At 36.0% G+C, this 16531-nt stretch overlaps 1 protein-coding gene across 1 annotated transcript in view; it reads left to right on the forward strand.

The window, feature by feature from the left end:
- IL1RAPL2 (interleukin 1 receptor accessory protein like 2) overlaps positions 1-6414 on the forward strand; it is a 1051992-nt gene extending 1045578 nt beyond the window's left edge. Inside the window, exon 10 of the mRNA XM_029240622.1 lies at positions 5547-6414. Within this exon, the coding sequence (XP_029096455.1) occupies positions 5547-6244 (698 nt within the window). The 3' untranslated portion in view covers positions 6245-6414. The remainder of the gene's footprint in view (positions 1-5546) is intronic.
- The last annotated feature ends 10117 nt before the right edge of the window (positions 6415-16531 follow it).

The following is a 16531-nucleotide window of genomic DNA, read 5'->3' on the forward strand; positions in this document are numbered from 1 at the left end:
AAAAGTAAAGGATTCATTACCAGAAATACAGCCTCCAAACTCAAAACTGTAAATAAATTGTGTTTCCCTGCACTTGCAAGGACTCAACAAATCCATGTTAATGTTGATCAACTTTTTAATCAGAATCAGTTAGAACACTTACACTAGTCAATAGAAAACAAAACTCCTGCCAAAAAATTTAGCCCAGTGAACTACGAATTATCAAGCCAAGGACTTAGAGGAGGGGCCAGGGAAGGTTTTTATAGGGCAAGTAATATCACACACTGTTTAGAAAGCCCCCTACTCCCCTCACACACACCTGGCTAAATAAAAAATTTTGTACCCTCAATATCTGTGGCAGACAACACAGATTCTTACATCTGCCAGATACAGAAGCAAGACCCAAAAGCTTTAGCAACGTTGGCCAAGACAAAGAGTGAAGTTGTCAACCTGTATCTCTTTCAATAGGTTAGTATTAAGTATCATTATTTTACATGCAGGTAGTATTTTCAGTAAGACTACATTATAAAGTACCTCACTGTATGCCTCTATTTATACCAGAGGTCTAATAATTTTTTACCAAATATTTGGTGCTGAGTAATACACTTTTTTTGATACATGTGAAACCTGTATTATTTTTGCTGGTTTTTCCTCACCAGTCATAGGAGTGGATCAATCACTGTCAGAAATTATCTTGATTTTAAGTATTGACATATTAACCCATAGGTTTAATAAATATCACCATTTATAGCTATCAATTAACTAATATTCACTAAAATTGGTGGGGTATTATTCAGTTTTGATGCATTCTATCTCACCCTAATGATTTGTCTGTTTAACTGATATTGGTTGTACATAGCTGTGAATATAAGCCTACCAAGATTCTATTATTTGAACCTGGCAAAGTAATAAATTATGCTTTTGTTTACAGACTAAGCATTTGTCTTTTAATTTTTAATATGCTATCTGCCCCTAATAATGATCCTGACATAAGTGGAAGTGTCAACACAAAGATAATTTATAAGTAGTTAATTGATTAGTTTGATAAATCATATCGTTAGTAGGCAGTAGCAAGACCACATAGAAATTCATGAATGAGAGTGTTTTCCCCTTGTCCTTCTGCCTACATCTGCAGTAGGTTCAAAGCCTGACATTTAAGAGTACTGAGTTCTTTTGGGAAAGAATATACACCCCATTAGAAGCAATTTCTTGGGGCTGCCATTATATTCTTTCTGCTTCTATTTTGTCCTTTTATTTCTTCCTTCAGTTTACATTTTGCTTTGTTAATGTGTCCTGTTTTCAAGTCACTTTTGTAGACTGAATTCTATTTTTCTAAATACACTGGAATTTTGGTTTATACAACTGTCCGGGTTTTTTTGTTTGTTTTTTACAAAATTGTGAAGATCACAAATAGGTTAAGTGTAATAGCTTTGTTTCATGGCTGATAATCTAGTGTGGTTTCATAGCCTTGTTTAGAGAAACAGAATGCTGTCAGACACAACCCTCTTTAGTTTTTTCTGTCATCGTAAGTTACTTCAAACTAAAATCTGCAAAGAAATAATGACCTTTCATTTAAGGGATACTTTATATTTTTATGTGGAAAAAAAGAGACTTTTAAGGGATTCCTGCTACTCAGTTGCTAAATTTGCCTGAACAAGTCAGGGCAAGATTTAGCGAGTATTCTTATGTGCTGTGGATTTAGGGATTTTTTTTTTGAAAAACGTTTCTTTATTATCTCTTCGTGGTAAGAAACCTTTTAAAACGGTTTCTGAAGTTTTCTAACATGTCTCCCACAAAACCACAGCCCTACCATGACAAACACCACTGCCTGTCATGGACTACACTAGCTATGGACCAGCAATGCCTTAACTTGATGACTGTTTCTGCTTAGTTTATTTGGAACTTTTCCAAACCTAAACATCCTGATTGGTCTCTAATTCAGGGGTGGCAACCTTTCTCTGTAAAGGTCCAGAGAATAAATATTTTAGGCTTTGTAGGTTATATATGGTCTCTGTTGCATCATATTCTTTATTTCTTTTACAACCCTTTAAAAATGTTTTAAAAAATCATTCTTAGCTCACAGGCCATACAAAAACAGGACATGGTCCTAATGGATCAGGCTCCAATTCACAGTCATTGGATACAGACATGCAACCCCAGGGTAATGGGAAAATTATTTTGGGCACTTGCTGTGTAGGAGCCAGCAACGACTGCCTGGCTAAAGATTAGCAAGTAAAAAATATTAACTCTACCTGTTGGGTCCCTTGCTAATTTATTTATACTTTTCATGATATCTAGGTCCTTGTTTTTTCCCAAAGATAAAGAGACAGAAAGAAAAGATTTAGGAAGGGAGGGAGAAAGGGGGCAAAGGGAGAGAGGCAAAAGAGGAAGGGAGAGTAAGACAGGGGAAGGGAGAAAAAAGTGAGAAAGAAAGCAAAGAGGGAGGTAAAAGGACAAGAGAGACAGCACAGGAAAAGAAAAATAAAAGAAATGGAGAAAGAAAGAGGAGCAAAGGGGGTGAGAATAAGAAAAAAAAAACATAGACAAACAGAGAGAACAAGCCAGAATATGGAAGCTAGGGCACAGTCTCTCCTTCTTTTCCTGAGAGCCAGGCAGCTCTTAGCGGCACCTCCCCAGCTGCTTTCAAACATTGAGGTTGCTGCCCAGCCACTGATCACCATCCCAATAAGTGAAATGTGGGCTTCACATCTGAAAACTTCCACTTGGTTTTTCACCAAGTGAAATGGAACACGAAATTCAGGGCCCAAGAAAATGGCTCATGTTTTCCTTGGGACACTTGGGCTGTGTCTACCCAGGGAAAATTTAGATGTACTGACTGACTGACTCCAGTGCATATAATTAATGTATATATAGGGCAAACCAGGATAATTCAGACCTTTTTTTCTTCCAGAGCAGGTTTTCAGCCGGAATTATCTGGATGGTTGCCTCAACTCTCCACTAGGCTTTGCCAGGATAAGCACAGCCAGTGTAGTATGCAGGAGACAGGGACCACTCCCTCTTTCCAAGGTTCCCTTCAACACCCACACCCTGTGCAGCTGAGTGTAGTGGGATCCGTCCTGACAGGCATTCCTTCTGGGGGCAAGTGAAAATTCTGTTTAATGAATCTCTAAGAAGCCCCCCAAACCCTAAATTTTGCATTCTGCTTAGCTGTCAAATGGCAAAGTATAATAGAATGGTGAAGGGGGAGAACAATATTAATGCGGAAAAATGTTGTACCCTGTTCCCTTCCCCAATCGAGAAAGAGGATAATAAAGCCAAAGCCTATGACTTCCCAGTCAAATTCATTAGTGTGTATGTATATAGTTTCTCTTATGACTGAACACTTGAGTTGTAATTTTCTTGAAATGGATAGAGATATGTATAGCTATACCTTTTGTTTTTAAAAGTATATTTTAAAAATAAACTACATCCCAACACATAGAAACAGTGTTGTTCATAGAGGTATAGTTTCTGTGACAAATGTGCTCCTGCCAAGGTTTGTACAGATCAATTTTTAAAAATTAAATGTAAAGCTACAATTAATGAGGGAAGAATGCTACTTGGAATAATTCCTCAGTAAATCATTTGGTAAGGAATTCTTCTGTAAAAATAACAATTAACTCATACATAACCTGGTAAAACTGTGTTTTCATGGACTCCTGCACTTATACCATGTATAAGTTTGGGGTTTGGTTTTGTTTCGTTTTGTTTGGAGGAAAGGTGAAAAGAATAATGGGAAAGATGCATGATAGTTTATTTTACTGTATCTTACAGATCCAACTTCTAATGATGAAGCTTCCCACATAACTTCTTTCTTTTTGGGAGCAGAAAGAAAGGAAGAAAATGAAGAGTCAGAGCTGTTGATACATTGGGATAATATTTTTCCACTCTATTGAAACTTTCTACCTTTCCTTCCATTCTGTTTCACCAGTTCTCTAAATGACAATTACAGAGTGATAACTTCCCCATTGCTACTTGTGTGGTATTTTTGTTTGTTTTTTTGTTTTCATTTTTATTTTTTGCAGATTTCAATGCTGATTTTTTTTCCTTGAAAACGTGATCTCTAAAAGAAAATGCATAAAATTCTTAATGGGTTCCCTCCCCACTTAGAAGTTGCCTTATTCCCTCAGATACAGTCTCTGTAACTACTGCATGAGAAAGTCCTGAAATGTATTAAGTAAAAACCAAAACAGCAGTAACAACAAATTGTTAAATGGGCAATTCTCTGTGTATCTCTCAAAAAGTTTTTTGTTTATCTGTAGGGTGTATAGAAAATTTGCTCTTTTTCACTTGTGAAAGTGTTCTTGCTGCCAAATGGTAGAAATAAAACGCTGGAAAAGAGAGATCATCTGTAAAATATGCATCTGTAAAATAAGTTTCTCTTTTCAAAAGGCTTGTACTGGGCTGTTTGGTGGCCCCTCACTGTGTACTGGACGTGACTCCTTGAAAGCAGTCTGTAACCTTGGGCAGATTTGCAGTGACAAATGTTGCTATGCTTCTGTAAGCACTGCTTCTGCTAGAGGGCACTGTACATTAGACAAGGCCTTGTGCTCTGCTTAGTAAAGACAGCTCTCTGTTGCAGCACCTGTGTCCAAGTCTCCATTTGTTAACACATGTGTGTGTTTCCCTTTTTGGCGGATAAGGCTTTGGGAAGCACGGTTGCAAAAGGATTATTCCATGGGATAAACAAATCTAGAGTTCGTTGAGTGTTTTTCTACTAGGAAAAGGACATAACTTGTTCACCTCACTTTCAGAATTGTTCCACAAAGTAGAGCAAAGACTTCTCAGTTGATAGACTCCTCCCCCTTTACTCTTCTTTCCATACCATCCCCCACCTCTGACTCCACCCCTCACTCCTCCTCTGAACAAAGAGCAGCTGGTTCAAATTAAACTCATGGGCACACACACACACACACACACACACACACACACCACTTCCCTACCTCCAGGTTTGAAGGGTAAAATGGAGAATGTAAGGTTGCAAAGAACAGAAGGTATTCTGAGAAACAAGATAGGATTATAGAAGAGATTTTCCACCATCTCTATCACATTATCTTTGAAGCATTTATATATTTATATATATATATATTTTATATATATATATATATTATATATACATAGACCCCCTACTTGTTTAGTAGTTGGAAACTGGGGGAAAAGCAAACCAAACCCATAAATACAGTGACCTTCATTAAAAGGTTCCATTTCTCTTTTCATCAACCCGCTGATTCCTTGTTCACCTAAGAGTACTAGCCTTGAAGCCTGCCTTGAATTAAATGATTAAGTAAATAAAAATAACTGAACTACACCTAAGCTCTTAAGAAGTCAGAGTTTATATAGCTAACAGAACACTGTAAGTAATGATGAGGGGAAAGAAAAGTATTAGAAGATTTTTTTTTCATTTTTATTTTTAAGGCAATGAGCCTTCTGAGTGTGCAATACAAGAAAAGAAAATGTGATGTACCTTAGTGAAAGACTGGATCTTTGCTATACTAGGGTGCAAACCTAATGCTTTAAAGACTGGAAATGTCTTTGTTTTACTTTTTCTCTCTTTCTGTGATTTATAGCCTACATTGAAGATCTCACAAGATGTGTTGAGCAAAGCAGAAGACTCATTATTGTGCTAACTCCAGACTATATTCTCAGACGAGGATGGAGTGTTTTCGAATTGGAAAGCAGACTCCATAACATGCTAGTCAGTGGAGAAATCAAAGTGATTTTGATTGAATGTACAGAATTAAAGGGGAAGGTGAATTGCCAGGAAGTGGAATCACTAAAGCGCAGCATCAAACTTCTGTCCTTGATCAAGTGGAAGGGACCCAAGAGCAGCAAATTAAATTCTAAGTTTTGGAAGCACTTAGTATATGAAATGCCCATCAGGAAAAAAGAAATGCTTTCTCGGTGTCATGTTCTGGACTCCGCAGAACAAGGACTTTTTGGAGAACTCCAGCCTATACCATCTATTGCCATGACCAGTACCTCGGCCTCTCTGGTGTCATCTCAAGCTGACCTCCCAGATTTCCACCATTCAGATTCGATGCAAATGAGGCACTGTTGCAGAGGTTATAAACACGAGATGCCAACCACCACCTTGCCAGTACCTTCCTTAGGCAACCACCACACCTATTGTAACCTGCCTCTGACACTACTCAATGGACAGCTACCCCTTAATAATGCCCTGAAAGATACCCAGGAATTTCATAGGAACAGTTCCCTGCTACCTTTATCATCCAAAGAGCTTAGCTTCACCAGTGATATTTGGTAGCGGAAAATCTGAAGTCTTCTGAACAGCTATGTGAGCATAAAAATTTCTGCTATACCAAGCAAAAAGTACACCTAATAACACTGAGGTGCTGAAAAGGTGTTCAAAGAAAAAGGCACAGAAATCACTTTTGTATCTAATTTTTTTTGTTTACATTTCCAGAGTAGTGGGGGGATAGAAGGACCTGCTTTTGTAGTATAGTACATTGTTCCAATGTACAGTTTTGATTTCTTCCTTAAAAGAAAACAATATTAAATTCTATTCTATAGAGTAGGTTTTATGATACCACTTAGACTGCAAGTTTGGTAGGTATGTTAATATTTATGAATATTTCAGTATTTACATGTTATTTGAAAGCAGGAATTTTAAAGACTTTAACTGAATGTGAAATTTCTGAAGTAAGTTTTAAGGGGAAAAGAGAACTTCTATAGAGTAACCAAAAATCAGGAATTATCAAGAAAGAAGTGTTGAGGCATCCCAAGTGGAAGATTGTTTGTAGAGGAAGATCAGTTAAGAAAAAATCTGATTGAAACGTTTAGAACTTCTTCAACATAATGGACAACTTCTGTGTACTAAATCAACAGCTCATAATGAGAGTTTTTAGTTTTATTAGGGAAGCATATCTTCTGTAGGCAAACTGGTAGGTAGATAAACAATGTGCATTTCTTAAGCAAATGAATAGGCTGTTCTTTTAGGATGGTGTTAAACAAATCTTATGGCATTTTAGCCTATTAACAAAGTTTTACACATTTGAAAACACATTTTAAATTATGCATTTTATTGCTTGCTAAAAAATTCAGATTTGGATTTTTTCCAAATGATCTCTTGACCTGCTATTATAAGCTTTATATGAAGATGCTCACATCTTCCTACTTTTATTTCAACATCGTTGGAGTTTGAATTTAAATAAATATTGACTGCAAGAGTCAGCAGTAGAAAATAAATGAAACAACAATATTCACAGATAAAGTACTAAATGATTCAAGTTTACTAGTGTTAGAGCAGCAATTGCAGTGATTCTCATCTGAAATGTAGTTGTGAAACAGACTATTCTGTACATACACAATATCTGCTTGGCCATGTGTGCAAGGCTCCTTCAGAAGTATCTCTATTCCTGATGCTTCAATAAGTATATTTTATAGACTAAACTTCTCTACCCTCACATTGTGACTGTGACTGTACCATATCAGAAAATTCCTGTGAATATCTAAAATATTATGAACTTGCTGAAAGGAATGTGCCCCTATTCTAATATTTATTGTGAATTACTACTTTATGTTCTTTCCGATTAATTTTGGTATGCTCTCCACAAAGATTCCTGTGGGGGGGGTCAATTGTTAATTGAGTTTCATTCTGGCATTTTGTATATGGTTCTTAAGTCATGTTTTGGGGCAAATATAAACAAGTACAAATGTACACAGTGTGTAAAAATTAAGAATTTTCACAGTCCTTGTAATTGTGAAACTCAAATGTGTAAGAGAACATTAGGTAACATGTTTTGATTATTTCTTTCAACCTCTTTACATGACTGATTCCCTATAATCCATGGGTTTTGTTCAAAGTACTTGTTTTTCTGCTGCTTTTCTATATCCAGCTGCTCAGAAAATGCATTATGCACAAACAGTATGTGAAACCTTAGCAGTGATACATGTTCATTTCACAGTGGGACAATTAGTTGCTCCTTTAAAAAGTACTGTCCAACACATAGGTGTTTCATAGATGTATTTTTTTTCCACTGAGAAAAGTGATTTTGCTTCTGTAGAAACTTTAGGTATTTCAAAATGGAAATTTATCGATTCTGAACTGTTTTCCAAGTGTTACAAAGTTGTATTTACTCTCATTGTTCTTTAGTGATATGTGTAATTACTAAGTTAATAACCTGCATGAAATGAGTAGTACATGTTTAAGTGACCAATTGTACTTTTTATTAGTTTGTTTTTCACAGAAGTCTAGATTAATTCAAATAGAATGTTCAGTGGTATTTTTAAACTAATAGTTCTGTATTGAGCATGCCAGTTCTGAAAATATAACATGGGTCTCTCTGCTTCCTTTATTTACAATGATTAAACGTGGGTAGCAATTTGAGTTGGCTGGCCACAATGTGTCCTTTCACTACTAGTAGGTAGTCAAAAACAGAGCATTCACACTTGTGTTGGGGAACTTGACAAGAAACCTTTTCTACCATTTTCAGGAACCAATGTGTACACTATCTATAAAAATATATTTCTAGATGGCAATTCAAAATTCAATTTTCATCTGAGATTTTTTAAAAAGATATAGCCCATATGGGCATAATAAGTATTTAGTCTAGAACATGATGCATTCTTCCAGTTGCTTTCACAGTGGGAAAAATTTTTCTTCTCAGTTTTTCACTGAAATGGATTTTGGAAATTTAGAAAAATACTGATGTGACTAGTTCCCATACATTCATAACAACTTTATATAGCTCATCCACCAACAGTATGCTTACTTTTTAAAATTGAGGCTATTTTAAGGTGAAAAATTCTGAAAATGTCAGAAATTATGAGACAAGTGAGAAATGCACAGAAGCAATAGATACATAGGAAATGAAAACTGCATTAAAAATAAACAGTGCTCAGAGAGATGGACAACACATACATGGTTTTAATTTGACAAAGTGTGAAATCCAGCAGGTTTGGCAATCTATGGGCTCCAATCTAACTGGAGACTCTGAAAGGTAGCTGGATGGTTCTTGAAAAGTAAGAAGGTATCTCTTCTCATCCCCTCTAAGTCTTAATTGAATTAGATCCAAATATGTTCTGCTTTCAATCACTCTCATTTAAAAATGGGTAAAATGGCACTTGAAGGCTTCTGATAAGACGAACCCAACTTTTCATCATGTGAAAAGTTGATATTTTGTTGAAGATCTGTGGCTGTTTAAAAGTAGGAAATAGGCTTCAGTGAGAGGAGAAACAGTTCAGTTATGAAGGAAATTTATAGAAATTTATACAGGATTTTCAAGAGAACATGGAAATGAGTAGTATCCTATGTATTACCTCTGTAACAAGTTGGAAAATGGCTGGTGTGAGAAAGAAGGAAATCATGGCAAGTAAAAGAAGGAGACTCTCTGATGCACTTGGTGGTTGAAGGGCTTACAAGTATATAGAACCACTGGTTTCAAGCATTTACTGCCCTTTGGCATGTTATTTTTAAATAAATTAGCTGGTTTTCACCAAGCGTTTTCTAGAAGACGAAATAATGACCAAGGGAAATATCCTGAAAATTGCACATACAAATCTTTATGCTCCTTGTATTCATTTTCCAAGGTGAGGTAGTGATCTGATAAAACCAGAGTGAAGTTAAGACAGAAAATAGTTCCATAGTGTCCAGTTAAGTTTGAACACTTGCAATTGTTGTTGCTCTTTTCTGGGAGAGAATTTAATGTAGAAAATTGTCTGGCTCAAATTTCTCTATGATTCATGCATTTTTGTTCTAAGATGTTTGATAGGAGGTCACAGTGTTGAACATCAAGGCACTCTGATGAATATATGGGGCTGTTTGATAAACAATAATTCACTTCAAACTCTTTCATATCAAATTTGTCCTTTTTAGAACTAAAATCAGCCATAGGCAATTTAAGAAGATTATTCAGCACTCTAATTGCTGTGAAATCAGAACTTGTAAAATCACCTACACCCATCAAAGCTTGTCTTCCCAAATGCTCACTTCTAGTTAATCAAATTTCTCCAGATATTACCAAAGTCAATCGTGACTATTAGATGCCCACTGTGTACTGTCCACTACAAAAAGTATGATAGAAATATTTTTAAAAAAATTGAAGTCCCTGTTCTCAAGTATTTTACACATCAAATGCAAGAAGAAAGGGGTATTTGCAGAACACAGTCCAGTGTAGAAAAATTAATATCATACACACAGAGCTGATAAGTAAGGTGGGGTGATTCAGTCCTGAATTGGGCAAGAGTTAAGTTTGGAACAGAGGGAACAAGTAGTGAAAAAAAGGCAATTTCCCAAATGTGGAGAATAGCACATGTAAAGACTGAGGGGGAAATAAGTAAGTCCTATTTAGCTGATGAGCAAATTTGGCTAGCAAGGGCAGAAATCTGTGTGAGCGCATAATAAAAAATAAGGCTAGGAGAATCTCTGCAACATGCACCTGGTACGGAGAATTAGATGGAGGGAAACAATTGTGTCAGGGAGGCCAGTCGGGGGGCTGTTGTATAGTCCACATGTGAGGTGATAAGAGATGGAGGGTGATGGCCTGGATATTCTCAAAAAAGAAAAGGCAAATTTGAGGATGAAGAGGAATAGGCAGGATGTGGGATGTGAAAAATGTAAAATGAAGAGAAAACACAGTCAATAAAGACTCCAAAGATCAGAAAATTTAGTTGTATCAAAGGAAATATTTTAGAGTATTTAACCTGAGCACCCTCACACTGTAAAGACAAGGATAGAGACAACATAACAATAGGTATATTTGCTACTGGATCAAACCTGAAGTGTTTGCAGGAGAATATTTGTCAGGAAAGGCAAAGTGCTTCAGCAAATCTGATTTAGAAACAAAATTACATTTACTCCACTGAGTATAATCACAAAATCTTAAACAAGGAATTGATGGAATTTGATCATTTATATCTCATCTGATTCTATTCAAATTCTTCACTTCACTTTGGAGTAAAGAATTATGATCTTAAAGACACTGAAGTTATTCAATCAGAGGAAACTCTAGGAGGCAGAGATTGGGGGTGTTTGCCATGAGTTTTAAAACAGAAAAAGCAACAATATCTTTGATGAATATAGATACAAAATCCACAACAAAACATTAGCAAACCAAACTCAACAACACATAAAAAGTATCATACACCATGATCAAGTTGGATCCATTCCAGGGTCACAAGAATGGTTCAACATATGCAAATCAATGCGATATTCCACATCAATAAAAGAAAAAAACACATAAATTCAGCAAAAGCATTTGATAAACTTCAATATCAGTTCATAATAAAAATTCTTGCCAAAGTTGGTATAGAGGGAACATATCTCAACATAATAAAAGCCATTTATGACAAACACACAGCCAACATAATACTAAATGGTGAAAAGCTGAAAGCCTTCTCATTAAATCCTGGAATAAGACAAGGATGCACACTCTCACCAGTTCTATTCAACATAGTATTGGAAGTTCCAGCCACAGCAATCAAACAAGAAAAAGAAATAAAAGGTCTCCAAACAAGAAGGGAAGAGTAAAATTGTCATTATATGCTGATGACATGATACTCTATATAGAAAACCCTAAAGACTCCACACAAAAACTATTAGAACTGATAAATGAATTCAGCAAGGTAGCAGGATACAAGATTAATATACAGAAATCTGTTGCACTTCTTTACGCTAACAGTGAAATATAAGGAGAAAGTAAAAACAATCCCATTTAAAATCACATCAAAAAAATAAAATACCTAGGAATAAACCTAACCAAGGAGATGAAAGACTTATAGGCTGGGAACTATAAAACACTGATAAAAGAAATTGAAGATGATTCAAGGAAATGAAAATGTATGCCATGCTCTTGTATTGGAAGAATTAATATAGTTAAAATGGCCATACTACCCAAAGCAGTCTACAGATTTAATGCAATCCCTATCAAATTACCCATGACATATTTTTACAGAACTAGAATAATCCTAATGTTTATATGGAACTGCAAAAGACCCAGAATTGCCAAAGCAATCCTGAGGAAAATGAGCAAAGCTGGAGGCATAACCCTTCCAGACTTCAGACAATACTACAAAGCTATAGTAATCAAAACAGTGTGGTACTGGCACAAAAACAGAAAAACAGACACATAGATCAGAATAGAATAGAATAAGAGCCCAGAAATAAACTAAAAATGGCTTAAAGACTTAAACATAAGGCATGAAACCATAAAACTCCTAGAAGAGAACATAGGCAAAACATTCTCTGACATAAATTGTACCAATGTTTCCTTAGGTCAGTCTACCAAGGCAGTAGAAATAAAAGCAAAAATAAACAAATGGGACCCAGTCAAACTTATAAGATTTTGCACAACAAAGGAAACCATAAACAAAAAGACAACCTACAGACTAGGAGAAAATATTTGCAAACATTGCAACTGACCAGGGCTTAATTTCCAAAATATACAAACTGCTCATACAACTCAACAAAAAAACAAACAACCCAGTCAAAAAATGGGCAGAAGACCTAAATAGACATTTTTCCAAAGAAGACATACAGATGGCCAACAGGCACATGAAAAGATGCTCAACATTGCTAATTATTAGAGAAATGCAAATCAAAACTACAATGAGGTATCACCTCACGTGGGTCAGAATGGCTGTCATCAAAATGTCTACAAATAATAAATGCTGGAGAGGATGTGGAGAAAAGGGACCCTCTTACACTGTTGGTGGGAATGTAAATTGGCGTAGCCACTATGGAAAACAGTATGGAGGTTCCTTAAAAAACCAAGAATTACCACATGATCCAGCAATCCCATTCCTGGGCATATATCCAGAAAGGTCGAAAGCACTAATCAGAAAAGATACATGCATGCCAATGTTCACAGTGGCACTATTTACAAAAGGAAAGACATGGAAGCAACCTAAATGCCCATCGACAGATGAATGGATAAAGAAACTGTGGTATATATATATATATATATATATATATATATATATATATATATACACATACATACATACATACACACACACACACATACATACATGCAATGGAATATTACTCAGCCATAAAAAAGAATGAACTAATGCCATTTGCAGCAACATGGATGGACCTAGAGATTACATACTAAGCAAAGTCAGGCAAAGACAAATATCATATGATATCACTTATATGTGGAATCTAAAAAATAGTACAAATGAACTTATTTACGAAACAGATTCACAGAAATACAAAACAAACTTATGGTCACCAAATGGGAAGCTGGGGGGGGAGAATAAATTGGGAGTATGGGACTGACAGATGCCATATATAAAATAGATAAACAAGAAGGATCTACTGTATAGCACAGGGAACTATATTCAATATCCCATGATAAACCATATTGGAAAAGAATATGAAAAAGGATATATATATATATATATAACTGAGTCACTATGCTGTACACCTGAAACTAACACAATATTGTAAACCAACTACACTTAAATTAAAAAGGTAATAGGAAAGAAGAAAAACAGAGAAAGTGGACAATGTTCACAAAGAGAAAAATGGGACATGTTGAAGTGTGTTGGAGTGGTGGGAGGGGGTGCAGAGAGTGGACTGTTGATGAACAATAAAGAATTAATAACCATATAAGTATTGAACACAAGGAACCAAATTTCCACCAAAATTGAAGGCAGAGTGATTACCATCTTTTAAAGTATGAAGAAATTTTATAAGGGACATCGTATTAGTAAGAATAGATAACTGTTGTTAAGGTCAATAACCCCAATCCTGCATGTATTGTTTTCTCAAATCAGTCCAATGAGGATTAGATGGGGTTATGAGGAGAGGCTCTGCTCCACAGTCAGAGATAGGGTTTTTCCATTTTGTTTCTCTGATATCCTCTAGGTCCAAGGAATCCTCACCATTTAGCCAGTAGATTGGTAAAGAAAGAGGGCATGGAAGCTGGTACCAAATGGCCCATAAAAACCACTCATATGCCAAGAGGGCAGAAAGGGGGAGAGAGTTTAGGGGGTAGGAAATGTAGTCTAGCATTGCCCAGAAGGAAAAGGAAATGTAGCTTAATGAACATAGTCTCCATTAGTAAGATGCTGAGCAATTCTTTTCCATAATGCTAGAAGATGAAACTAAAAATAGGCAGGAAAGGGACTTCCCTGGTGGCACAGTGGTTAAAAGTCCACCTGCCAATGCAGGGGACACAGGTTCGAGCCCTGGTCTGGGAAGATCCCACATGTCACGGAGCAACTAAGCCCGTGCGCCACAACTATTGAGCCTGCGCTCTAGAGCCTGTGTGCCACAACTACTGAAGCCCATGCACCTACAGCCCGTGCTCTGCAACAGGAGAAGCCACCGCGATGCGAAGACCGCGAACTGCAATGAAGAGTCACCCCCGCTCGCCGCAACTAGAGAAAGCCGGTGCACAGCAACAAAGACCCAATGCAGTCAAAAATTAATTAATTAATTAATTAAAAATAGGCAGGAAAGTTATAGGAAGGAGAGCCTTTACTTTCTAAAGCAGAATACACCAGACTAGATGAAGAGTTTCTGAAGATCAATGGTCATGTCTTATTCCTTGTTATAATCCAAGCACACGTAACAGTGCTGGTCACAGAGTAGATGCTCACATCACATTTCCTGATAAATGGACAAATAAATTTGAGAGCATCTGTGAACTTTTAATTCCTGGAGTCCTTAAAAATATAAGAGGAATTTTTTTTTCTTTTGCTTCTTTCAACAAGTAATTTATTGTTTACAATTTTAAAAAAAAAGAAAAGCACATTATCTCTATGTCCTGTCTAGGTCTAGAATTTTAGGATTCTAAGTCAATTTGTGGTTGGAGATCAAAGTTTCTTAAGCATTTTTTCAGTCAAAGAAATCATTCTTCCTCAGAACATTCAGACAATTTAGTTCTATGAGGCCACCCAATGTAGTTCATTGCTCCTAACCACATAGTCCTGTTTCTTAAATATATACTTTATATACTGACTTATTGCCAACAAAAACATTGTTTTTCTTTTTTGCAAAGGGTACTTTTATGCCGATAATTATCATATTGGGTGGAAGAATAGGAATTAGATTAACCTCCTTTACTGAGCAACTGGCGTGCCACAGTAGCAGGTCCACCAATTAATTCACTATGCAAAAATATCCAAGTTTCTCTCCTCTTTTGACATATTTTCTAGACAGTCAGTACATTGTAACCCGACCTTCTTGACAGAGGGAATGTGGGAAAATGAACAGAAAAATGAGAATGTCATCCATTTTCATCTTGGGCAAATTACTTAACTTTCTGTGACCCTATTTCCTCACCTGTAAAATGAGAATAATAACAATACACACAGGGTTGTTGTGAACATTGTGATTTAATGTTCTTAGCACATAAAGTGCTAAGAACAGTGTTTGACACAAAATAGTCACTATATAAGAGTTAATATTATAATAATTATAATTATTTTCATACAAAAAAGGCACCACTGACCCACCATCCATAGGAAACGCATTTTTATTTTACTTTCCAGTTGGTAGAGATCAGTTATTCAGTTTCTTGCATGACTACCTGTAGGACCAGGGACACTCATTTTCCAGACAGCTGGCTGAGGCTAGAGGTGCATTCTGTGGTCATGGAAAAAATCAGAGCTAACTGGCCCATACAAGGAACAAACCTATGGTAACTTTGACCTCATTAGTAATGTGTTCTGAGCTAGACAAAAAACAGGACTCTCAGAACATGGATTATTCAGATTTGCTGCCCATGTTAATCAAAGTCCCCAGATGATTGCTTGATATTCTCCTTCACTTTAGCTAGGTTTACATAAGACCAAAACATCTGGATGAGAAGTGAAAAAATGCAGATGCTTAAGCCACATGATGGGAAACATCCAGATGTCTCAGATTTTGGATTTGTCATTTTGTTCTTTGTTTTAAAAGAAAAAGAAGCCAAAAGACAAAAAATTCCACCATGGTTTGTCTATTTCCTTAACCTGGGCAAAATTGAACTACTTTTTTGTCATAGAAATTTAAAATGCACCAAAGCTTATTAGGAATCTTGTTGATAATATCACTAGATGAGCTGTTTTCAAGAGGAGTTTTTTTTTTTAACTTAAAAAAGACATCTGATTCATGAGTAGCATTTGTGAGAAGTGATGCTTTTCAGAGTGAGACAATATTTTGGAAGAGTTGATCATAATGAACTATCTGGGAAAGTGTGGCTGGGATGATACCAACAGTAAAGGACAGTTTGCTAAAGAAACTTCAGAAATATTGTTTATTTCCCTAAGAGGATCTGAACTCAACTAAATAAGGAGTTAAGTCCAAAAGAATAAGTCCAATTTCTGGTTATGAAATGACTGGATATTTGCTACCTGAAAACCAACAAAAGGAGTTGACTATAAACAAAATAGGTAGCCATTTATGGAATGTGATTTTAAGGAAATCAAAAACCATGAGGAATTCCCTGAAATGCCTATCATTGGTGTTCTAAAATAATTTTAACTACGTTAAATCATAATATTCCCAGGGAGTTGCCACAATCTGGCCTTTATGATTCTACCAAACTCTTCTATCAGGAAGTAAAGTACATTTACTAGATACCACATTAACACAGGTATT

Source organism: Monodon monoceros, unplaced genomic scaffold (genome assembly GCF_005190385.1).
Source record: "Monodon monoceros isolate NGI ecotype Baffin Bay Population unplaced genomic scaffold, NGI_Narwhal_1 Super_Scaffold_22, whole genome shotgun sequence".
NCBI lineage: Eukaryota > Metazoa > Chordata > Mammalia > Artiodactyla > Monodontidae > Monodon > Monodon monoceros.